Source organism: Anas acuta, chromosome 1 (genome assembly GCF_963932015.1).
Source record: "Anas acuta chromosome 1, bAnaAcu1.1, whole genome shotgun sequence".
NCBI classification, from domain to species: domain Eukaryota; kingdom Metazoa; phylum Chordata; class Aves; order Anseriformes; family Anatidae; genus Anas; species Anas acuta.
Genome location: NC_088979.1, coordinates 179372447 through 179395398, shown reverse-complemented (window position 1 = coordinate 179395398; position 22952 = coordinate 179372447). Strand labels below are relative to the sequence as shown.

Sequence of the window (22952 nt, the reverse complement as noted above, 5' to 3'; positions counted from 1 at the left end):
GAAGGTTCTGTAGAAGGACTCAAGTGCCCTTGTGGTGGCCCATTCTTAGTCCAAAGGCTCGTAGCATTCTCGTGGCTTCACTGCCATTAGAAGAGTGCTGTTATTTGAGAGGAAATAGCATTGTGTGTAGGCACTGTAAAATGAAGATTATTTTTTTATTTTATTTTTTGTTTGTTTCCTGAGGGTTTCTGTTTTTCTTGTTGTTGTTTGTTTGTTTGTTTGTTTCTATCTATTTATAATAGGCAGGAACCTCCCGAGTGTATTTTAAGTAGGTATAAAAAAGGGTGTATTTCTGGAGGAGGAGCGCAAGACAGCACCGCTGCTGACCTTTGGGACTTAATGGAACATCTGCTATAACCTCCGTATCCTTGCAACCACACATCAGCTTTGACCTAGAGAGAAAAGGCCTTCCTCCAGCAGCTCTGTCAAAGTGGCCTCCTGAGGCACTGTTTCCAAAGCTTTCAGAGTAACGGCAGGAAGAGCATTGGTTGCTCGTGCCTACTCCGTTCTGCACTGCAGCGCTTCCCCCAACACACACACAATAGGCGTTCTTTCTGGTGTCTGGGTAGAGGCGTGTTTGATGTCCCACGAGCAGAGGAGCATTTCGGGCAAGAGCGTCCCTAGCACCTTTCAGGCCAGTCTCGTCTCCCTGCAGAAGAACCGAGGAAGGATGGAAACTTGGGGAATCCTGCCAGCAGTGATCTAAAAGCTGTTCTGTTAAAAGACGAGCCTGCCTTTACTTTCAATACCAAGTCAGAAGGTGACAAACACCATCTTGACGCCCTACCCCTTTGTGCTTTGCTCTCCACAGCTCAAAGAACTTTCGCAGCAGCTGGAGATGGAGTCTGAAAAACGCAGGCAGCTAGAAGCACAAAATTGCGACCTGCAAGAAGAGCTGTCTGCTCTGCGTGGCTCTCAGGAAAAACTGGAGAAGACCAATGGCCAGCTGCAAGAAGAGGTGGCATACCTCAAAGATCTCCTGAAGACTTCCAAGGTGAGTCTCGTGCAAAAGCAACAGCATGAGACAGAGATAAGAAAGGGCCTGAAAAGGAACAAGTGCTCATACCAGAAGTCGCAGGACATATTTGTATTTGGGGTCTTGCCCCTCTTTCTTTCTGTGAGGCGTTGTTCTCCACTGGTGCAGAAGTCCCCGTGAATTGTGTATGGAGCCTATGGAAAAGGCTTACAAGCAGAGCACTGTCTTACAGAGGCAAAATGTCTTAGTACTAGCTCTGAGGTAAAAACGGAGTGCTGAGAACTGGTGTCGTCCAGATTAAAATGAACGGTTGACCTGGGGCAGTTTCTGGCTTCTGCCTTGACAACTGCTGGTAGTGAGGAGGCAGAGTGGCCTGCCCTTAGTGAGGCTGAGCCCTTGAAACTGGCTATGTGATAGGTAAACATGAGCTCTGGATTCTGCAGGATTTTGTCTTTTTTTTTTTTTTTGTCTGTTAATGTTCATGCCTGTGTTGTTTTTTTCCATGCTGCTTCTTGTATTGTGAGTTGTCTGTTCTCTCCTTGGTGCTCCTTCTGTTGTCATACGTAGCAGGTGAACGCAGATGCAGTTGTCGTTATGAGTCAAAATGAACGTGCAGAGCAGTATCTGTGAGGGCACTCTGAGGGCAGGCTGCTCTGTGGAGGAAGGACGAGCTGAGAGTCACAGCAAGGCTGGCGGGCTCAGTGGCTTCACAGGCCATGGCACTTTTCAGTTCTGGCAGGTGCAACTCCACCTGTCTGAAGTTGGCTCTGCCCAAGATCACTTCTGGAGCCCTGTCTTAGGAGTTGAGACAGTGACGTTTTTGTAACTTGCCGCTCACCAGCTGCTGTCTCAGCCCGTCTTTCCCTAGCCATGGGCACCCTGATGTCGAGGACCAAGAAGTGCTTTTGAGCTGCCATGGGTGTCTTGTTCAGTTGCATGGAACCCTTTAGCTACCTTTCCCCTCGTTACTGAGAGGTGCTGCTAAGGCACACGTGTGCTTTAGAAGGTTCTGTAGAAGGACTCAAGTGCCCTTGTGGTGGCCCATTCTTAGTCCAAAGGCTCGTAGCATTCTCGTGGCTTCACTGCCATTAGAAGAGTGCTGTTATTTGAGAGGAAATAGCATTGTGTGTAGGCACTGTAAAATGAAGATTATTTTTTTATTTTATTTTTTGTTTGTTTCCTGAGGGTTTCTGTTTTTCTTGTTGTTGTTTGTTTGTTTGTTTGTTTCTATCTATTTATAATAGGCAGGAACCTCCCGAGTGTATTTTAAGTAGGTATAAAAAAGGGTGTATTTCTGGAGGAGGAGCGCAAGACAGCACCGCTGCTGACCTTTGGGACTTAATGGAACATCTGCTATAACCTCCGTATCCTTGCAACCACACATCAGCTCTGACCTAGAGAGAAAAGGCCTAGCTCCAGCAGCTCTGTCAAAGTGGCCTCCTGAGGCACTGTTTCCAAAGCTTTCAGAGTAACGGCAGGAAGAGCATTGGTTGCTCGTGCCTACTCCGTTCTGCACTGCAGCGCTTCCCCCAACACACACACAATAGACATTCTTTCTGGTGTCTGGGTAGAGGCGTGTTTGATGTCCCACGAGCAGAGGAGCATTTCGGGCAAGAGCGTCCCTAGCACCTTTCAGGCCAGTCTTGTCTCCCTGCAGAAGAACCGAGGAAGGATGGAAACTTGGGGAATCCTTTGCTTTCAATACCAAGTCAGAAGGTGACAAACACCATCTTGACGCCCTACCCCTTTGTGCTTTGCTCTCCACAGCTCAAAGAACTTTCGCAGCAGCTGGAGATGATGTCTGAAAAACGCAGGCAGCTAGAAGCACAATATTGCAACCTGCAAGAAGAGCTGTCTGCTCTGCGTGGCTCTCAGGAAAAACTGGAGAAGACCAATGGCCAGCTGCAAGAAGAGGTGGCATACCTCAAAGATCTCCTGAAGACTTCCAAGGTGAGTCTCGTGCAAAAGCAACAGCATGAGACAGAGATAAGAAAGGGCCTGAAAAGGAACAAGTGCTCATACCAGAAGTCGCAGGACATATTTGTATTTGGGGTCTTGCCCCTCTTTCTTTCTGTGAAGTGTTGTTCTTCACTGGTGCAGAAGTCACTGAACTGAACAGAATTATGTATGGAGCCTTTGGAAAAGGCTTACTTTCTCCTCCTGAGAAATAGGATCGTTGCCCTGTGGTAGTTTCCGTGTTCTGCCTTGACTGCTGGTGGTAGTGAGGAGGCGAGTGCCGTGCCCTCAGTGAGGCTGGGCCCTTGAAACTGGCTATGTGCGACTGATGGGGGGATGGTTCTCTTCTTCTTTGTGGTGATGGAAGTTTCATTATCTGCTTCAGACACGGGCAGCCTCCCCAGACATGCATGAACTGTCAAGATCTCCTCCTTGTGCTTCTCCGAGCAAGAAGCCAACGCACAGAAGCAGACATGCTGACTCTGAAGAGGACGATGGAGGGAGAAAGACACTGCAAGAGCATACTTTTCCAGATGAGTCCATTGAGGCAAAACTGGAAAGGTACAAGCACTGCTGTCAGGAGGAACGAAAGCTCAGAAGACTTCCAGAGAAAAAACCTGCAAAGGTATGTGCAGACTGCTTTTTGGAGTGAGAGCAAGATGCTGCTTTTTCCTTGTACATTCTCCTCCTAAGAACCCTCTTGTATGCCTGGTCAACATGATGTCAGTAAATATGCCTACAATTGCACAGTCCCTGTCTGCGCCTGCTCCCCGTGGGGTCCCTCTCACAGGATGCTGTCCTTCCTGAACTGAGCCTGCGGGGGCTGTCCACAGGCAGCGGCTCTTCAAGCACTGCTCCCACACGGCTCTGTACCACGGGGTCCATCCCCCAGGAGTAAATTGCTCCAGCACGGGTCCCCCACGGGTGGCAGCTCCCCCTAGCCCCCCTGCTCCTGCGCGGGCTCCTCTCCACGGGCTGCAGCTCTGGCCCGGGGCCTGCTCCCATGGGGGCTCTCCATGAGCCACAGCCTCCTCCAGGCCACAGCCACCTGCTCCACCGGGGGCTCCTCCACCCATGGGGGGGCTGCAGCGTGGAGATCCTTCTCACAGAGGCCACCTCTGCAGCCCCTTGCAACCCAAACCCTGCCATGTACACCCAATACAGCGATGTAAGGCAGAAAAGAGGAACTGCATGTCCTATTGTCGTGGCAACAAACTAAGAATGCTTAAAGAAGTATGAGCCTTCTAGAGAGCAGAACCTGATTCTGTGAAGTCTATGGCTTTGGCTGCCATTTCGGCAGCAAGTCTGAGATTGGAGTTTTCCTTAGGCAGGGGAGGATATCCCTGACTCTTTATGCAGCTGATGCATCTTCCAGAAGAAGCCACATAAATCCACAGCATCGGTGATACTTTTGCACCATGGATGCAGGCTCTCCAAAAACCTCAAATCAAATGATGTTTTTGTGTTTAGACGCCATTCATCCCTTCCACTCTCAGAAGTCAAATGCTGGTCAAAGACCTGGAGAGCAGCTTTGCCAAACTGTAACCAAATATAATTCTTGCATGCATCTGACTTTTTCAGAGCTCGTCAGAGTCTAGACAAAAACAAGCTAAGCTCCACCCGAAGCACCACTGAAGCCTGCGTGCCTAAGGTCAGCATTCATAAATGTTATTCTCAACCTCTCTGAAAGAATATCTGTGAGCAAGCTTACGCTTCTGAGCCTCAAGTTAGAATCCCTTTTGTGGGTCCAAAACACACCGTCTTTATGCTAAAACAACTGCTAAGCATCAGAAGAGTACACAACTGTATGGGGGAGGGCTGAAGACCTCTGGTCATTGGGGGGTGTGCAAAATACAGAGTGCCCTTCTTCTTCTGCAAAGCCATAAGGGAAAGAGTGAAGGGAAAGAAAGGGAGAATAGACAAAATGACCGTACAAATGGTAATGAGAGAACAGGCACCAGACAAAGACATGCCACACCGAAGGCTGCGGTAGGGCCAGGTGGTGGCAGCACGAACATGTTTGCCTTTTCAAAGGCAGATCCTTTTCAGCCTTTTCAAGTGAATTCGGAAGCTGCATTTTAGGAGTAGTGTTCCAAAGAATGCCCAGTTTGAATGCTTAGGGAGTAGGGACACTCGAGGATGAAGAGGGCTGCAGAGGACTAAGGCTAACACTGCTAAGCAAGAGTCGTTTGCAGGTTAGCTCACAACGTTCCGTTTGTAGCTTCTGGAATTTCCTTCACTAACTTTTCACATACTGGTAATTGGAGGTGAAAACATGTGTTCCTGCCTTGTGCATTTCCTTATTTTGCATTTCCCTATTTTCACAGCTGAACATTATTACAGACCAGATGAAGGTGGAGCAGAGGACGTCCCAGTCCAGAAAACAAGGCGGTTCTGTGCAGATAACAGCCCGCCTTTAATTCCAAGTTCTGTCGCCCACCTTGGCATTTAATAAACCATGTCATGTAGTGCGGGTCTTTGTCTTCTTCTCTTCTCCCTGTTAGAAATGGCTCAGGATTCAAATTAGGATTAAATAAAAAAAATAAGATTTATTAAAAGAATATAAAAGAATAGAGGTTAGCAAACAGCACTGGGTGCACTGGGAGTCTCCGCTCCAGCAGGATGCACCCCAGTTACATCAAGCAGCTGATTTTTATGCTCCTAGACTAATACATATTCATTAATACTTCTAAAAAAAACAGGTTATTATAATTAGCTTCCGGGGTCCAGTCCCTCCTACTGGAGCATGCGTATCAGTCTCTTCTGGGGGTCTCTAGGGGTCTTTCATGCTGAAGGCTCGTAGTCTTCCTCTCCAAGTCCTTCCCCTTTGTACTCCTTTGGCATCGTACCAAGTTTATAGAACATTTTCTGCAGGTCTTGTCTCCCAGCTGTCCTTCAGCTTCTTTTTTTCTTCTTCTTAGTATCTTGGCCACCTGGCCAAATACCAGAGGTTTGCATAGTATCCCATAACAGTCACTAGTTGTTATCAGTTGTTCTGAAACCCCCAGACATCAAAGACTTCATACAAACACAAATAACTTTCCTATTGACACTTCACCAGTAATTAAAACATTCTTCACCAGCCATTCACAGGGAGAGTCACACCTATAGCAGTGTTAAGTTAATCTTGAAGAAGACAGAAAAAAAAAGGCTGTAACTGTTAGAAACAGAAGTCCGGAATAACAAAAGCAAACAGGTTCATAAATTTGAGGAGTATTTTCTGAAGACTTGATAGATTGACTAGAATGAGGGGGAGACTGGGACACACTGCATCTGTGGTTCAAGAATTAAATTGCTAGTGCAGGGCCCAGAGGCAGACAGGACTGTTCTTTATGGACACGAATTGCTAAAACATTCCTCACATGCCTTCTGGGCTTTGCTTCTCCTCTCCCATGGCCATGTGACCATTCCCTCTGATTCCTTCTGCTTGTCTCCCTTGCTGGCCAGGAGCATCCTCTGAACAGCAAATGTGTTATTTCCGTTGTGACAGTCAGACCAAGCCTTTTGCAGATGTGTCTTGTGAGTTTCACAGTACCAAGGGAAACTCAGGGGCAAGCTAGGGACAAGGGCTTGGGACGGCCAAAGGGAGAATACACAAAGACAGAGGTGTCATTTGCCTCCTGTGGCTAGAAATGGTTCCCTTGCAAAAGGGATAGCCCACGACAAGCGGGGGACCTCAACCACACTGTCCATGAGGCTGGCAGAGAGCTTTAATGCTGTGGCCGGATTTCTGAATGCAGGGCAAATGATTTGTAGGCTTTAAACCAGCATCCTCTGAGCAAGGTGTTCTCCTGGGAAGGAGACTCGGGCTCTCCCATATAAAGAGATCTTCTGACACTCATCTGGCAAATTCGGGGAGGGCTGAAGGGATAGAGGAAAACACCACCTGCGTGCCCACTGCATCCAGCAATTGCCTCAGTCCCCTGAAGTCCCTTTTGGTAGCCTCCACGCTTCTCTCAGCAATTTCATCACTGCCAGCCTGAATTCTCACTAATGGGGAAAAATCGGAGGGGCTAACAAGGTCAGGAAGTTTCCTGGGAATGGCCTTGACCCAAGCCCCAGGTAGGCTGCAGACTTCCCTATGGGTAGGGTCTACCTAACATACGTGACCCTCTGTTCCCTTCAGAAGGGAGTCGCCTACAACCATTACCCTTCTTTCCTTCTGGCTGGAGGAAGTCTTGAAGCATGGAGTCGACTTGCCAGGTCCTTGTGGCTCCCTCGCCTGCCTCCAGTGACCTCGATGAGGAAAAGCGCCTGGCCACTGTGATCCCCTGCTCCGCCACAGCACGCGACTGCCTCGGACTGTGAACCTCTATGGAGGGAGCAAAAGAAGGGGGCAGGGGGCACTTCTCATCCACTGTGAAGGATTCACATTGCAAGACTTCTTGTTGGCCTATGCAGTGACTGTGGGACACACCTCTGCGGTGGTTTTACTCCGGTGGGCAGCTGAGCTCCACCACAACCGCTTGCTCACTCCCCCTCCTCGAAAGGAGGAAAGGGCTCAAGGGTTGAGACAAGAACGGGGAGATCACTCAACAATTATTGTGAAGGGCAAAACAAACTCAGAGTATGGAAATTAATAAAACCTATTGGCTATTATTAACAAGCTACAGAAGTTAGAAACAAAGGAAAGAAACCAAAACCACCTTCCTCCCATCCACCCTCTTCCACCTTCTTACCCCAAAGAGCATGGGGGAATGGGTGCTGCGGTCAGTCCCTGATGCTTTTGTCTCCACCGCTCCTTCACGGTCACCCTCTGCACCTGCTCCACATGGGGTCCCTCCCGCGAGATGCCCCGGACAGAGCCTGCGGGGGCTGCCCACAGGCAGCAGCTCTTCAAGCACTGCTCCCGCATGGCTCGGTACCACAGGGTCCATCCCCCAGGAGCAAACTGCTCCAGCACGGGTCCCCCACGGGCATCAGCATCCCCCAGACCCCCTGCTCCTGCACGGGCTCCTCTCCACGGGCTGCAGCTCCGGCCCGGGGCCTGCTCCTGCGGGGGCTCTCCATGGGCCGCAGCCTCCTCCAGGCCACAGCCACCTGCTCCACCGGGGGCTCCTCCACCCATGGGGGGGCTGCAGCGTGGAGATCTGCTCCATGCGGGACCCATGGGCTGCAGGGGGACAGCCTGCTCCACCAGGGGCCTCTCCACGAGCTGCAAGGGAACTGCTGCTGCGTGCCTGGAGCACCTCCTGCCCTCCTGCTACACTGAGCTTAGGGGCTGCAGGGCTGGTTCTCACCCCTCACTCTCCCAGCTGCAGTTGTGTCACTGTGTGCTTTGTTTGTTTTCCCTTTCTTAAATATGCTCTCACGGATGCACAAAGAGCAATTTTTGGCTCATCTCTGGCCAGCATCAGGTCCCTTTGGAGCCAACGGAATCTGGCCCTTATCTAACATGGGGCACCTTCTGGACTCTTCTCACAGAGGCTACCCCTGCAGCGCCCTGCAGATAAAACCTGGCTATGTAAACCCAATACTCCTATAGGAAGAGATCTTCTGCCATTCCTCTGGCAAATCTGGGGAGGGCCATCGCTGGGGAGGGCACCCAGACGGTCTGGAGCACGGGAACACCTTCAGCCGCTGTCACCAATGCAGCAGCACCACTGTGGCAGCACAAGTGAAGAATGGCCCCGCAGGAGCTGGACGTCAGGGGGGGACTGTCCCTGCATGTGGGCACGGTGCTGCCCCGTGCCTAGGAGAGTGCGGGGGTGAGCCAGGACAGCTGCCAGATCAACCGCAGCCATGGATGGGGAAGTAATGCTGTGCCCCTGCCAGCGGCAGGAATTAGAGGGAAAGGTCAAATGAGTAGGGGAGGGGAGAAGCAAAGCCCAGAAGGGAGAAGAGAAGACGACAAAGACCCGCACTACATGACATGGTTTATTACATGCCAAGGTGGTGGGCGACAGAACTTGGAATTAAAGGCAGGCTGTTATCTGCACAGAACCGCTGCGTTCTTGCCAGCATGGTGGGGGCAATGGCTGCTCTTGCGCACTGCCTGGAAACTGCCTGAATTAGGGGGCTGAAGGCAAGTGTTGGCAGACTTCCTCCACCTTGGTAGGACCACGCCTTGTTTCCTGGACTGGGACGTCCTCTGCTCCACCTTCATCTGATCTGTAATAATGTTCAGCTGTGAAAACAGGGAAACGCACAATAAGAGGGAAATGCTTAAGGCAGGAACACATTTTCACCTCCAACTTCAAGCTTTTCAGAAGTTAGTGAAAGAAATTCCACAGGCTCCACGCAGAACATCTGAAGGGAACCTGCAAAGGACTATTGCACACCAGTGTTGTTAGCCTTAGTCCTCTGCAGCCCGCTTCATCCTCGAGTGTCCCTACTCCCTAAGCATTCAAACTGGGCATTCTTTGGAAAACTACTCCTAAAATACAGCTAAAACTACTCCTAAAATACAGAAGGCCCTGCAGAGTGACCTGGACAGGATGCTTCGATGGGCAGAGGCCAATGGGATGACGTTCAACATGGCTAAGTGCCGGGTCCTGCACTTTGGCCACAACAATCTCATGCAGCGCCACAGGCTTGGGGGAGAGTGGCTCAAGAGCTGTGCAGAGGAAAAGGATCCGGGCGTGTTGGTCCATGCTGGCCTGAACATTAGCTGGCAGTGTGCCCAGGTGTCCAAGAAGACCAGTGGCATCCTGGTTAGTATCAGGAACAGCACAGCCGGCAGGAACAGGGAGGTGATTTTTTCTCTGTCCTCTGCTCTGGTGAGGCTGCACCTTGAGTACTGTGTTTGGCTTTGGGCTCCTCAGTGCAAGAAGGACATCGAGGCCCTGGAACGGGAAGAGGGCTGCGAAGCTGGTGAGGGGCCAGGAGCACAAGTCCTGTGAGGAGCAGCTGAGGCAATTGGGGTTGTTTAGTCTGGAGAAGAGGAGGCTCAGGGGAGACCTCGTTGCTGTCTACAGCTACCTGAAAGGAAGGTGTGGCGAGCTGGGGGTCCACCTCTTCTCTCAGGTAACTAGTGGCAGGATTGGAGGGAATGGCCTCAAGCTGCACCAGGGGAGGATAAGCTTATAAATTAGGAGACATTTCTCCTCAGAAAGAGCAGTCGGGCATTGGAGCGGGTTGCCCAGGGAGGTGGTGGCGTCACTGTCCCTGGGGGTGTTCAAGGAAAGGCTGGACCTGGCGCTTAGGGACGTGGGTTAGTGAGTGACAGTGGTAGTAGGGTGACGGTTGGACCAGATGATCCTGAAGGCAACTTCCAACCTTAATGATTCTGTACAAGTGCAGAGAACAACCCTGTATGGGCTGCTGCAGGGAATGTTAGCTCCATCCCAGCCAGACCCAGTACAACTGGGGCAGGTGCCAGCTCAACCATGGCCCCAGGGAAGTAATGCAGTGCCCTTGCCAGCCAGGCATGTTCTCGGTGCCTCCTGAGGAGCCCAGCCCCGTCGCATGGCCCCAGATCCCCATCCACGCTGCGGAAGAACGTCAACTGAGGCACAAAGAGCTCTGAAGGCAGGAGCCAGAAACTGCCGCAGTCACTGCTGGAGTGTGGGGCAGTGTGGCCCTCCAACTTAAGGCGACACCTAGGGACGCTCTGGTGACGCCTAGTGACGCCCCTGGTGACGCCCATTGTGACGTAATGTGACACAATGCTGAGACACAGTACAGTGCCCCCAGCAGTGCTCAGTGCTGTTGCCTCTGCTGTGGGAGCAACAGCACTGCCCTGGCTGGGAGTCTCGGTGCGTCCCTGCCCTGCCTGGAAGTGCCAGGCCACAGCCGCTGCTCGGGGCTCGGCTCCCCTGCCCCTGCGCCTGTCCGTGTCGGACCCAAGCAGGGCCCGCAGGGCTCCGGTGGCCCCAGCTGGGCTTGTGCCCACATCCTTGCTGCAGCATGGATAGTCCGATGCCCAGCAGCACTTTGCTGTCCAGAGACAGCGATGCCCACCAGCTGCCAGAGGAGGGCCTGCATGGGCTGCACCGCGCAGCTGCCCGTGGCGACCTGGCCCGGCTGAGGAAGCACTGGTGGCTGAAGAGACTAGGCAAAAACCGTCTGGACCAGGCAAAGCGGTGAGGGGCTGGGGAGCATCTTAAAGGCTCGGGCTGGGATCGCTCTCCTGTGGCGTGCGAGCTTCAGCCTGGTGCCACTGCGTACGCGGCTCTGGCACCAACCCTCCTTCTGCAGCAGGTGTCAGCAAGAGCTGAGGCGATGGAGGGCTGAGACGGGGCCTCGTCCGGCCAGGCAGTCACTGGCACTGGACATAGTCAGGGGAACGTGCTCCTACCAGCCCTTGGCAAAGCCTTCAGCCCTGCGCGGAGAGACGGCTGAAGCGCAGGGCAGAGTCAGGAGCACGGCAGCAAGGGCACCGCCTCCCCTGGAACCCTGGGTCAGAGCTGATCACTGCGAGGGCTTTTCCCTCTCAGCTGGCAGAGGGGAAAAATCCAGCTTTGCTTGGAATTGCTGGGGCGGCTCGAGCGCTGCTCGAAGGGTGTGCCGCCGACCGCCACCGCCCTGTCCTCTCCCTGTGGGGTTGTTTAGCGGCCGCTCGGGCATTAGCAGTTCTCTCCTGTCTGGTGGGTGATCAGCGTCGGGGCGTTCACCGCCCTTCTGCTGCTTTTGTGCCATTTTGATTGTGGAAAAACTCGGAGGCTTACACGGACTTCACAGTCTTCATGGAGTTCCACAGCCTCCAAAGCTTACGTTCCACTTGGCATTGGCAAGTGGAGACTTGTGGCCCTGCGCGTGTTCCAGAGCCGGGAGTGATTTCGGGCACTGCCTGCCTGTGGAAAGCTAATTTATTTTGGTTTTAGGACACCTCTGCACCTTGCTTGTGCGAACGGCCATGCAGATGTTGTTCGATTCCTGGTGCAAGAGAAGTGCCTGCTGAACCTTTGCGACAACACTGGCAGATCGCCACTGATGAAGGTATGTGGAACACGTTACTCTGCTCTAAGTGGGGCTTTATCGATTGTGCTTCAAGTGACAAGTGTCTTGCTGCATTCTTCACACCAACCTGTAGAGAAACCTGAAAGTTGCAATCGGCACGTAATAGGCGTACACGAGCTCGTCTTGGAAGACGCTCTTATCTTCCAGCACTGGGAAGCTGCTGTAGCTGTGACAGAGTGAAACATGGCACGAGTCCTTCCTTTTCTTTGTGTTGTTTGCAGGCAGTGGAGAGCCAGCATGAAGAATGCGTGGCGATTCTGCTAGAGCACCATGCCGACCCAAACCTGGAAGGTTACGGAGGCAACTCTGCCCTTCACCTGGCTGCCGCAGCTCCCAGCACATCTCTAACAGAGATGTTAGTTGAGCATGGTGCACGCCTTGAAGCAAAGAACTGGGTAAGTTTTGAATTTGGGTAGCGCTGCTCTTTGGGAAAGGCACCTAATTCATCTGGGCTGTTCTGACTGGGATTCTTTATCCTTTCAGGGGGGAAATACCCCGCTTCTTCTTGCCATCTCCAGCAATCATAAAGAGATGGTAAACTTTCTTCTTCAAAAAGGAGCGACTGTGTGTGCTAAAAATGACTTTGGAAGGTGAGGCATTGCTCCAAAGTGCATGCGGGTCTCCTTAGCATTGTCACTGGAAGGATCAGGAGAGAGAGAGTCAGTGTTGTCCGAGAGACAATGGGCATTAAGTGAAACAAGAGGCCTTCCCAGAGCTGCTTAGGAGAAACCCTCTCGGCATGAGGAAGGTTAATCAGGGGAGCAGGTGGTGCCAGGGGTTTGAGCAGCCTCCATCCTTGGAGGCTTTGAAGAGCAGCATAGAAGAAGCCTTGAGCAACGTGGTCTGGACCCGTGGTCTGGGCTGAGTCTGTTCTGGGGAGGCAGTTGGCCAGGAGGCGTCCCGAGGTGCCTTCCAGCCTCAGTCCTGCAACACTCCCCTGTGTGTGGCTTTGCTTTCCCTGAGCTTGTAGGAATCGGGGAGGGAATTGTTTGGGGAGTAAACAGGGATTACAATAACAACAACACAGAGCCTGCAAATGCTGCTATGTTTCATATATCATCTTTTGGATGCTTTAGGACTGCTCTTATGCTTGCCGCTTCTGTTGGGGAAATGGATGTAGTAGACCTACTTCTTTCCTACGGTGCTACCATTACTTGCAAAGATGTTGCTGGCTACACGGCTGTGGATTATGCTCTCCAGTCGGGACACATTGGGTGAGTGTTTTGTACGTCGCTGTTAGAGCGGCTGAGTTGTCAGAGTGTCCATGCTGATTTGTCACCCTCTGTGGTAGATGCATAAAGTTTAATGAAAAGAAAATTAGAAATCCCGCTTGCGTTACTAAGCCCAGTTCCACTCCACTGGCCAGGAAAGAGGCGCCTGTTCTTTCAGTGGGGATCTTACCAGTGTCCCTTCAGATAAACCCTCAAAGAGATCCCTGGTGGCGTAGCAGGTCCACCATCGTGGGGAGACTGACACCGCACACAGACAGTTCTGAACCGGTTCCAAGTCAGTTGCTGTCCTCGGCAAGAGCAAGGATCCTGGGCAAGGATGTTTTGGATCTGACTGCCTGTACGTTCTCTCTTTCTACGCGTAGCATTGCCAGGAAACTGGTAGAACGCGCACACTGCGAAAAGACGGGAGAAGCTTCTGCTGATGCTGCACAAGACACAGCAGTCCCCAGCAGATTTTGCCCTCTGACGACTGAGCGTTTTCTATTTCACACACGTGCTTTGGATGGAGAAGGTAGGATCCTGTAGTGTGGAAGAGCTGATGAGGACTGTGGCCTGATGTCAGACCCTTTCCCTTATTTGGGGTCAGGGCTTGACTGGCAGGGAAACGCAGAGTGCCAGGAATGCTCACACTGTCTTGCTTCGTCCATCCCTTGTAGGCGCCCTGCCAGCTGTAGGAGCAGAGCAGGAGGAAGACGCTGAATTGCCCACGGATCACAAGGTACTTTCTGTGAAGGACCCACTGTCTGCCACTTGGCTCGCTTACTTTGGGGCAAGTTTACCTCTGGGCTCGCTTCCCTCTGTTGCTGCCTCTGCCACATGGTTGTGACTGGGGGCCCTTGAACTACTTGTGCTCCAGCCCAGCTCTTCAGTTTGCACTGAGCTGGTGAAACTGCTAGGAGACCTGGGTCCTGCTGCAGCCGGCCGTTCCGTTACAGTTCCAGTCGAGGGGAAGCATATTCTACATAATGAAGCAGCAAAGGTTCTTCCTGCTGCTTAAAATCTTCTGAGCTTCTCAAAAGAACTGGCCATAAGTGGATTATTGCTTTTGACCGTACGCCACCAGCACTAAAATAACCTTTAGATGGACAAGTTTTAGGCCAACAACCAAGGGATAGCAGAGCATGGCTCATACAGAGAGCTGCTGATAGTTGAACCTAAGAAAGATGGAGAGAGGTTCCCAGCTGCGCAGATGCCTGGTGCTTGTGTGCGTCTGACCCTTCATTTCACTCAGAAGACTAACCTAATAGTAGAACAAAGAGTAAAAGCACGGCTCATATTCCCATGTTCTCACTGACTTTCTCACACTCACGGAACCCCATTTCTTTAGGATCGAGACAGAGAGCTGCAGCTGGAGCTTCCTGTTGCTCTTCAAAGACTATTAAGGTTACAAGAAGCCACACGCGAATATACTGAGAGCCAGCGCAGTGACATGGAGAAAGGCATACAGTACTTGCGAGCACAACTGAACGTATTTAAAGCTGAGGTATGTAAAGGCTGCACTATAAGGATAAATCTGAGGGTGGTTGCCCTTTCTCTGCCCTTCTTCCCCCTCTCTGCTGCTGACCAACACAGAAAGCTCTTTGGGGAGCTTTTTGCAAGCTGGAGGGGCAAGGCAGTGCATTAGGAGCCCCCTTCTGGTGGGGAGGTATGACCAGAGTAGTTTGCTGTCTGTAAAAACTCGCTTCTAAAAAAGGTTGGCCAAGCTGCTAGGAGACCTGGGTCTCACTGCAGCTGGCCTTTCAGTTAGAGTTCCAGTCGAGGGGAAGCATATTCTACATAACAAAGCAGCAAAGGTTCTTCCCGCTGCTTAAAATCTTCTGAGCTTCTCAAAGGGGCTGGCTGGGAGTGGCCTGTTGCTTTTCACCATACCTCACCAGCGCTCTGGTAACCTTCACGTGGCAATTTTTAAGGCCAACAACGAAGGCATACCAGAGAATAGCACTGAGGGCTTGCAGCTCTGCTTTCAGTGTGCATGCCTTGGTTGCGAGCATGTTCTCAGAAGCTGCAGGGAGATTCCAGGCCATGCTTAAGCTCTGGCAGAAGAAGTCTGGCCTCTGCTTTGCAAGTGCTGAAATGCCCCTGGAGGCAACAACAGTTCTGCAGAGTCCATTCTCCGCTGCCCGCCTTTTTGTGTAGGCAGAAAGCCCCTGCCCAGTCTCTCAGCCTATGTTCCAAGAAGAGAAAAAACCTTAAGCCTCCCCTGTGTTTTAAGAAACAGAAACCCTCACAAAGAGCTGCTGGTGGTTGAGGCTAAGAAAGATGGAGAGAGGTCCCCAGCTGTGCAGATGCCCGGCGGTGGCGCGCTTCCAATGCTTTGTTTCAGGCAGAAGACTGACCTCGTTGTAGAAGCTAATGAGTAAAAGCACAGCTCATATTCCCAGGTTCTCACTGACTTTGTCATGCTCACGGAACCCCATTTCTTTAGGATCGAGACAGACAGCTGCAGATGGAGCTTCCTGGTGCTCCTGAAAGTCTGTCTGTGTCAGAAGCCCCACCTGAGGCTACTGAGAGCCAGCGCAGGGACGATGAGAAAGACGCAGAGCGCTTGCGAGAGGAATTGAGAACGGCTAAAGCTGAGGTATGGAAAGGCTGCACTATAGGGATAAATCTGAGAGCGGTTGTGCTTTCTCTTCCCTTCTTCCCCCCTTTCTGCTGGTGACCAACACAACGGGCCTTTGGAGGAGGAGAGCAAGACAGCACCACAGCTGACCTTTGGGACTTAATGGAACATCTGCTATATCCTCCGTATCCTTGCAACCACACATCAGCTCTGACCTAGAGAGAAAAGGCCTAGCTCCAGCAGCTCTGTCAAAGTGGCCTCCTGAGGCACTGTTTCCAAAGCTTTCAGAGTAACAGCAGGAAGAGCATTGGTTGCTCGTGCCTACTCCGTTCTGCACTGCAGCGCTTCCCCCAACACACACACAATAGGCGTTCTTTCTGGTGTCTGGGTAGAGGCGTGTTTGATGTCCCACGAGCAGAGGAGCATTTCGGGCAAGAGCGTCCCTAGCACCTTTCAGGCCAGTCTCGTCTCCCTGCAGAAGAACCGAGGAAGGATGGAAACTTGGGGAATCCTGCCAGCAGTGATCTAAAAGCTGTTCTGTTAAAAGACGAGCCTGCCTTTACTTTCAATACCAAGTCAGAAGGTGACAAACACCATCTTGACGCCCTACCCCTTTGTGCTTTGCTCTCCACAGCTCAAAGAACTTTCGCAGCAGCTGGAGATGGAGTCTGAAAAACGCAGGCAGCTAGAAGCACAAAATTGCGACCTGCAAGAAGAGCTGTCTGCTCTGCGTGGCTCTCAGGAAAAACTGGAGAAGACCAATGGCCAGCTGCAAGAAGAGGTGGCATACATATTTGTATTTGGGGTCTTGCCCCTCTTTCTTTCTGTGAGGTGTTGTTCTCCACTGGTGCAGAAGTCCCTGTGAATTGTGTATGGAGCCTATGGAAAAGGCTTACAAGCAGAGCACTGTCTTACAGAGGCAAAATGTCTTAGTACTAGCTCTGAGGTAAAAACGGAGTGCTGAGAACTGGTGTCGTCCAGATTAAAATGAACGGTTGACCTGGGGCAGTTTCTGGCTTCTGCCTTGACAACTGCTGGTAGTGAGGAGGCAGAGTGGCCTGCCCTTAGTGAGGCTGAGCCCTTGAAACTGGCTATGTGATAGGTAAACATGAGCTCTGGATTCTGCAGGATTTTGTCTTTTTTTTTTTTTTGTCTGTTAATGTTCATGCCTGTGTTGTTCTTTGCCATGCTGCTTCTTGTATTGTGAGTTGTCTGTTCTCTCCTTGGTGCTCCTTCTGTTGTCATACGTAGCAGGTGAACGCAGATGCAGTTGTCGTTATGAGTCAAAATGAACGTGCAGAGCAGTATCTGTGAGGGCACTCTGAGGGCAGGCTGCTCTGTGGAGGAAGGACGAGCTGAGAGTCACAGCAAGGCTGGCGGGCTCAGTGGCTTCACAGGCCATGGCACTTTTCAGTTTTGGCAGGTGCAACTCCACCTGTCTGAAGTTGGCTCTGCCCAAGATCACTTCTGGAGCCCTGTCTTAGGAGTTGAGACAGTGACGTTTTTGTAACTTGCCGCTCACCAGCTGCTGTCTCAGCCCGTCTTTCCCTAGCCATGGGCACCCTGATGTCGAGGACCAAGAAGTGCTTTTGAGCTGCCATGGGTGTCTTGTTCAGTTGCATGGAACCCTTTAGCTACCTTTCCCCTCGTTACTGAGAGGTGCTGCTAAGGCACACGTGTGCTTTAGAAGGTTCTGTAGAAGGACTCAAGTGCCCTTGTGGTGGCCCATTCTTAGTCCAAAGGCTCGTAGCATTCTCGTGGCTTCACTGCCATTAGAAGAGTGCTGTTATTTGAGAGGAAATAGCATTGTGTGTAGGCACTGTAAAATGAAGATTATTTTTTTATTTTATTTTTTGTTTGTTTCCTGAGGGTTTCTGTTTTTCTTGTTGTTGTTTGTTTGTTTGTTTGTTTCTATCTATTTATAATAGGCAGGAACCTCCCGAGTGTATTTTAAGTAGGTATAAAAAAGGGTGTATTTCTGGAGGAGGAGCGCAAGACAGCACCGCTGCTGACCTTTGGGACTTAATGGAACATCTGCTATAACCTCCGTATCCTTGCAACCACACATCAGCTTTGACCTAGAGAGAAAAGGCCTTCCTCCAGCAGCTCTGTCAAAGTGGCCTCCTGAGGCACTGTTTCCAAAGCTTTCAGAGTAACGGCAGGAAGAGCATTGGTTGCTCGTGCCTACTCCGTTCTGCACTGCAGCGCTTCCCCCAACACACACACAATAGGCGTTCTTTCTGGTGTCTGGGTAGAGGCGTGTTTGATGTCCCACGAGCAGAGGAGCATTTCGGGCAAGAGCGTCCCTAGCACCTTTCAGGCCAGTCTCGTCTCCCTGCAGAAGAACCGAGGAAGGATGGAAACTTGGGGAATCCTGCCAGCAGTGATCTAAAAGCTGTTCTGTTAAAAGACGAGCCTGCCTTTACTTTCAATACCAAGTCAGAAGGTGACAAACACCATCTTGACGCCCTACCCCTTTGTGCTTTGCTCTCCACAGCTCAAAGAACTTTCGCAGCAGCTGGAGATGGAGTCTGAAAAACGCAGGCAGCTAGAAGCACAAAATTGCGACCTGCAAGAAGAGCTGTCTGCTCTGTGTGGCTCTCAGGAAAAACTGGAGAAGACCAATGGCCAGCTGCAAGAAGAGGTGGCATACCTCAAAGATCTCCTGAAGAGTTCCAAGGTGAGTCTCGTGCAAAAGCAACAGCATGAGACAGAGATAAGAAAGGGCCTGAAAAGGAACAAGTGCTCATACCAGAAGTCGCAGGACATATTTGTATTTGGGGTCTTGCCCCTCTTTCTTTCTGTGAGGCGTTGTTCTCCACTGGTGCAGAAGTCCCCGTGAATTGTGTATGGAGCCTATGGAAAAGGCTTACAAGCAGAGCACTGTCTTACAGAGGCAAAATGTCTTAGTACTAGCTCTGAGGTAAAAACGGAGTGCTGAGAACTGGTGTCGTCCAGATTAAAATGGACGGTTGACCTGGGGCAGTTTCTGGCTTCTGCCTTGACAACTGCTGGTAGTGAGGAGGCAGAGTGGCCTGCCCTTAGTGAGGCTGAGCCCTTGAAACTGGCTATGTGATAGGTAAACATGAGCTCTGGATTCTGCAGGATTTTGTCTTTTTTTTTTTTTTTGTCTGTTAATGTTCATGCCTGTGTTGTTTTTTTCCATGCTGCTTCTTGTATTGTGAGTTGTCTGTTCTCTCCTTGGTGCTCCTTCTGTTGTCATACGTAGCAGGTGAACGCAGATGCAGTTGTCGTTATGAGTCAAAATGAACGTGCAGAGCAGTATCTGTGAGGGCACTCTGAGGGCAGGCTGCTCTGTGGAGGAAGGACGAGCTGAGAGTCACAGCAAGGCTGGCGGGCTCAGTGGCTTCACAGGCCATGGCACTTTTCAGTTTTGGCAGGTGCAACTCCACCTGTCTGAAGTTGGCTCTGCCCAAGATCACTTCTGGAGCCCTGTCTTAGGAGTTGAGACAGTGACGTTTTTGTAACTTGCCGCTCACCAGCTGCTGTCTCAGCCCGTCTTTCCCTAGCCATGGGCACCCTGATGTCGAGGACCAAGAAGTGCTTTTGAGCTGCCATGGGTGTCTTGTTCAGTTGCATGGAACCCTTTAGCTACCTTTCCCCTCGTTACTGAGAGGTGCTGCTAAGGCACACGTGTGCTTTAGAAGGTTCTGTAGAAGGACTCAAGTGCCCTTGTGGTGGTCCATTCTTAGTCCAAAGGCTCGTAGCATTCTCGTGCCTTCACTGCCATTATAAGAGTTCTGTTATTTGAGAGGAAATAGCATTGTGTGTAGGCACTGTAATATGAAGATTATTTTTTTATTTTATTTTTTGTTTGTTTCCTGAGGGTTTCTGTTTTTCTTGTTGTTGTTTGTTTGTTTGTTTGTTTCTATCTATTTATAATAGGCAGGAACCTCCCGAGTGTATTTTAAGTAGGTATAAAAAAGGGTGTATTTCTGGAGGAGGAGCGCAAGACAGCACCGCTGCTGACCTTTGGGACTTAATGGAACATCTGCTATATCCTCCGTATCCTTGCAACCACACATCAGCTCTGACCTAGAGAGAAAAGGCCTAGCTCCAGCAGCTCTGTCAAAGTGGCCTCCTGAGGCACTGTTTCCAAAGCTTTCAGAGTAACGGCAGGAAGAGCATTGGTTGCTCGTGCCTACTCCGTTCTGCACTGCAGCGCTTCCCCCAACACACACACAATAGACATTCTTTCTGGTGTCTGGGTAGAGGCGTGTTTGATGTCCCACGAGCAGAGGAGCATTTCGGGCAAGAGCGTCCCTAGCACCTTTCAGGCCAGTCTTGTCTCCCTGCAGAAGAACCGAGGAAGGATGGAAACTTGGGGAATCCTTTGCTTTCAATACCAAGTCAGAAGGTGACAAACACCATCTTGACGCCCTACCCCTTTGTGCTTTGCTCTCCACAGCTCAAAGAACTTTCGCAGCAGCTGGAGATGATGTCTGAAAAACGCAGGCAGCTAGAAGCACAATATTGCAACCTGCAAGAAGAGCTGTCTGCTCTGCGTGGCTCTCAGGAAAAACTGGAGAAGACCAATGGCCAGCTGCAAGAAGAGGTGGCATACCTCAAAGATCTCCTGAAGACTTCCAAGGTGAGTCTCGTGCAAAAGCAACAGCATGAGACAGAGATAAGAAAGGGCCTGAAAAGGAACAAGTGCTCATACCAGAAGTCGCAGGACATATTTGTATTTGGGGTCTTGCCCCTCTTTCTTTCTGTGAAGTGTTGTTCTTCACTGGTGCAGAAGTCACTGAACTGAACAGAATTATGTATGGAGCCTTTGGAAAAGGCTTACTTTCTCCTCCTGAGAAATAGGATCGTTGCCCTGTGGTAGTTTCCGTGTTCTGCCTTGACTGCTGGTGGTAGTGAGGAGGCGAGTGCCGTGCCCTCAGTGAGGCTGGGCCCTTGAAACTGGCTATGTGCGACTGATGGGGGGATGGTTCTCTTCTTCTTTGTGGTGATGGAAGTTTCATTATCTGCTTCAGACACGGGCAGCCTCCCCAGACATGCATGAACTGTCAAGATCTCCTCCTTGTGCTTCTCCAAGCAAGAAGCCAACGCACAGAAGCAGACATGCTGACTCCGAAGAGGACGATGGAGGGAGAAAGACACTGCAAGAGCATACTTTTCCAGATGAGTCCATTGAGGCAAAACTGGAAAGGTACAAGCACTGCTGTCAGGAGGAACGAAAGCTCAGAAGACTTCCAGAGAAAAAACCTGCAAAGGTATGTGCAGACTGCTTTTTGGAGTGAGAGCAAGATGCTGCTTTTTCCTTGTACATTCTCCTCCTAAGAACCCTCTTGTATGCCTGGTCAACATGATGTCAGTAAATATGCCTACAATTGCACAGTCCCTGTCTGCGCCTGCTCCCCGTGGGGTCCCTCTCACAGGATGCTGTCCTTCCTGAACTGAGCCTGCGGGGGCTGTCCACAGGCAGCGGCTCTTCAAGCACTGCTCCCACACGGCTCTGTACCACGGGGTCCATCCCCCAGGAGCAAATTGCTCCAGCACGGGTCCCCCACGGGTGGCAGCTCCCCCTAGCCCCCCTGCTCCTGCGCGGGCTCCTCTCCACGGGCTGCAGCTCTGGCCCGGGGCCTGCTCCCATGGGGGCTCTCCATGAGCCACAGCCTCCTCCAGGCCACAGCCACCTGCTCCACCGGGGGCTCCTCCACCCATGGGGGGGCTGCAGCGTGGAGATCCTTCTCACAGAGGCCACCTCTGCAGCCCCTTGCAACCCAAACCCTGCCATGTACACCCAATACAGCGATGTAAGGCAGAAAAGAGGAACTGCATGTCCTATTGTCGTGGCAACAAACTAAGAATGCTTAAAGAAGTATGAGCCTTCTAGAGAGCAGAACCTGATTCTGTGAAGTCTATGGCTTTGGCTGCCATTTCGGCAGCAAGTCTGAGATTGGAGTTTTCCTTAGGCAGGGGAGGATATCCCTGACTCTTTATGCAGCTGATGCATCTTCCAGAAGAAGCCACATAAATCCACAGCATCGGTGATACTTTTGCACCATGGATGCAGGCTCTCCAAAAACCTCAAATCAAATGATGTTTTTGTGTTTAGACGCCATTCATCCCTTCCACTCTCAGAAGTCAAATGCTGGTCAAAGACCTGGAGAGCAGCTTTGCCAAACTGTAACCAAATATAATTCTTGCATGCATCTGACTTTTTCAGAGCTCGTCAGAGTCTAGACAAAAACAAGCTAAGCTCCACCCGAAGCACCACTGAAGCCTGCGTGCCTAAGGTCAGCATTCATAAATGTTATTCTCAACCTCTCTGAAAGAATATCTGTGAGCAAGCTTACGCTTCTGAGCCTCAAGTTAGAATCCCTTTTGTGGGTCCAAAACACACCGTCTTTATGCTAAAACAACTGCTAAGCATCAGAAGAGTACACAACTGTATGGGGGAGGGCTGAAGACCTCTGGTCATTGGGGGGTGTGCAAAATACAGAGTGCCCTTCTTCTTCTGCAAAGCCATAAGGGAAAGAGTGAAGGGAAAGAAAGGGAGAATAGACAAAATGACCGTACAAATGGTAATGAGAGAACAGGCACCAGACAAAGACATGCCACACCGAAGGCTGCGGTAGGGCCAGGTGGTGGCAGCACGAACATGTTTGCCTTTTCAAAGGCAGATCCTTTTCAGCCTTTTCAAGTGAATTCGGAAGCTGCATTTTAGGAGTAGTGTTCCAAAGAATGCCCAGTTTGAATGCTTAGGGAGTAGGGACACTCGAGGATGAAGAGGGCTGCAGAGGACTAAGGCTAACACTGCTAAGCAAGAGTCGTTTGCAGGTTAGCTCACAACGTTCCGTTTGTAGCTTCTGGAATTTCCTTCACTAACTTTTCACATACTGGTAATTGGAGGTGAAAACATGTGTTCCTGCCTTGTGCATTTCCTTATTTTGCATTTCCCTATTTTCACAGCTGAACATTATTACAGACCAGATGAAGGTGGAGCAGAGGACGTCCCAGTCCAGAAAACAAGGCGGTTCTGTGCAGATAACAGCCCGCCTTTAATTCCAAGTTCTGTCGCCCACCTTGGCATTTAATAAACCATGTCATGTAGTGCGGGTCTTTGTCTTCTTCTCTTCTCCCTGTTAGAAATGGCTCAGGATTCAAATTAGGATTAAATAAAAAAAATAAGATTTATTAAAAGAATATAAAAGAATAGAGGTTAGCAAACAGCACTGGGTGCACTGGGAGTCTCCGCTCCAGCAGGATGCACCCCAGTTACATCAAGCAGCTGATTTTTATGCTCCTAGACTAATACATATTCATTAATACTTCTAAAAAAAACAGGTTATTA

The 22952-nt window shown here is 50.9% G+C and overlaps 2 protein-coding genes across 2 annotated transcripts; both read left to right on the top strand.

Moving 5' to 3' along the window:
* The first annotated feature begins 580 nt into the window (after positions 1-580).
* On the top strand, positions 581-5403 carry LOC137849374 (myosin heavy chain, clone 203-like). Its single transcript, XM_068668976.1, has 7 exons — positions 581-634; positions 812-994; positions 1301-1358; positions 2634-2926; positions 3318-3557; positions 4514-4583; positions 5260-5403. The coding sequence occupies exons 1-6, from the start codon at positions 581-583 to the stop codon at positions 4565-4567; spliced, it is 882 nt and encodes a 293-aa protein (XP_068525077.1). The 3' UTR covers positions 4568-4583; positions 5260-5403.
* A 5389-nt stretch (positions 5404-10792) lies between these two features.
* Positions 10793-22714, top strand: LOC137849214 (POTE ankyrin domain family member B-like). The gene is made up of 16 exons (XM_068668859.1): positions 10793-10956; positions 11698-11812; positions 12055-12228; positions 12317-12423; positions 12910-13047; positions 13428-13576; positions 13722-13783; positions 14393-14548; positions 15491-15643; positions 16260-16472; positions 18123-18305; positions 18855-18897; positions 19945-20237; positions 20629-20868; positions 21825-21894; positions 22571-22714. Exons 1-15 carry the CDS (start codon positions 10793-10795, stop codon positions 21876-21878), a joined length of 2244 nt encoding a protein of 747 aa, XP_068524960.1. The 3' UTR covers positions 21879-21894; positions 22571-22714.
* Positions 22715-22952: the final 238 nt, after the last annotated feature.

What these genes read in the sequence shown, in the direction of transcription:
- LOC137849214 (XM_068668859.1), top strand. Translation starts at nt 10,793, where the DNA reads ATGCCCAGCAGCACTTTGCTGTCCAGAGACAGCGATGCCCACCAGCTG. An exon ending in GCAGATCGCCACTGATGAAG is followed by an intron (nt 11,813 to 12,054) that starts GTATGTGGAACA and finishes TGTTGTTTGCAG; the next exon opens with GCAGTGGAGAGCCAGCATGA. An exon ending in CAGAGAAAAAACCTGCAAAG is followed by an intron (nt 20,869 to 21,824) that starts GTATGTGCAGAC and finishes TGACTTTTTCAG; the next exon opens with AGCTCGTCAGAGTCTAGACA.
- LOC137849374 (XM_068668976.1), top strand. Translation starts at nt 581, where the DNA reads ATGTCCCACGAGCAGAGGAGCATTTCGGGCAAGAGCGTCCCTAGCACC. An exon ending in ATCTCCTGAAGACTTCCAAG is followed by an intron (nt 995 to 1,300) that starts GTGAGTCTCGTG and finishes GACCTGGGGCAG; the next exon opens with TTTCTGGCTTCTGCCTTGAC. An exon ending in ATCTCCTGAAGACTTCCAAG is followed by an intron (nt 2,927 to 3,317) that starts GTGAGTCTCGTG and finishes TATCTGCTTCAG; the next exon opens with ACACGGGCAGCCTCCCCAGA.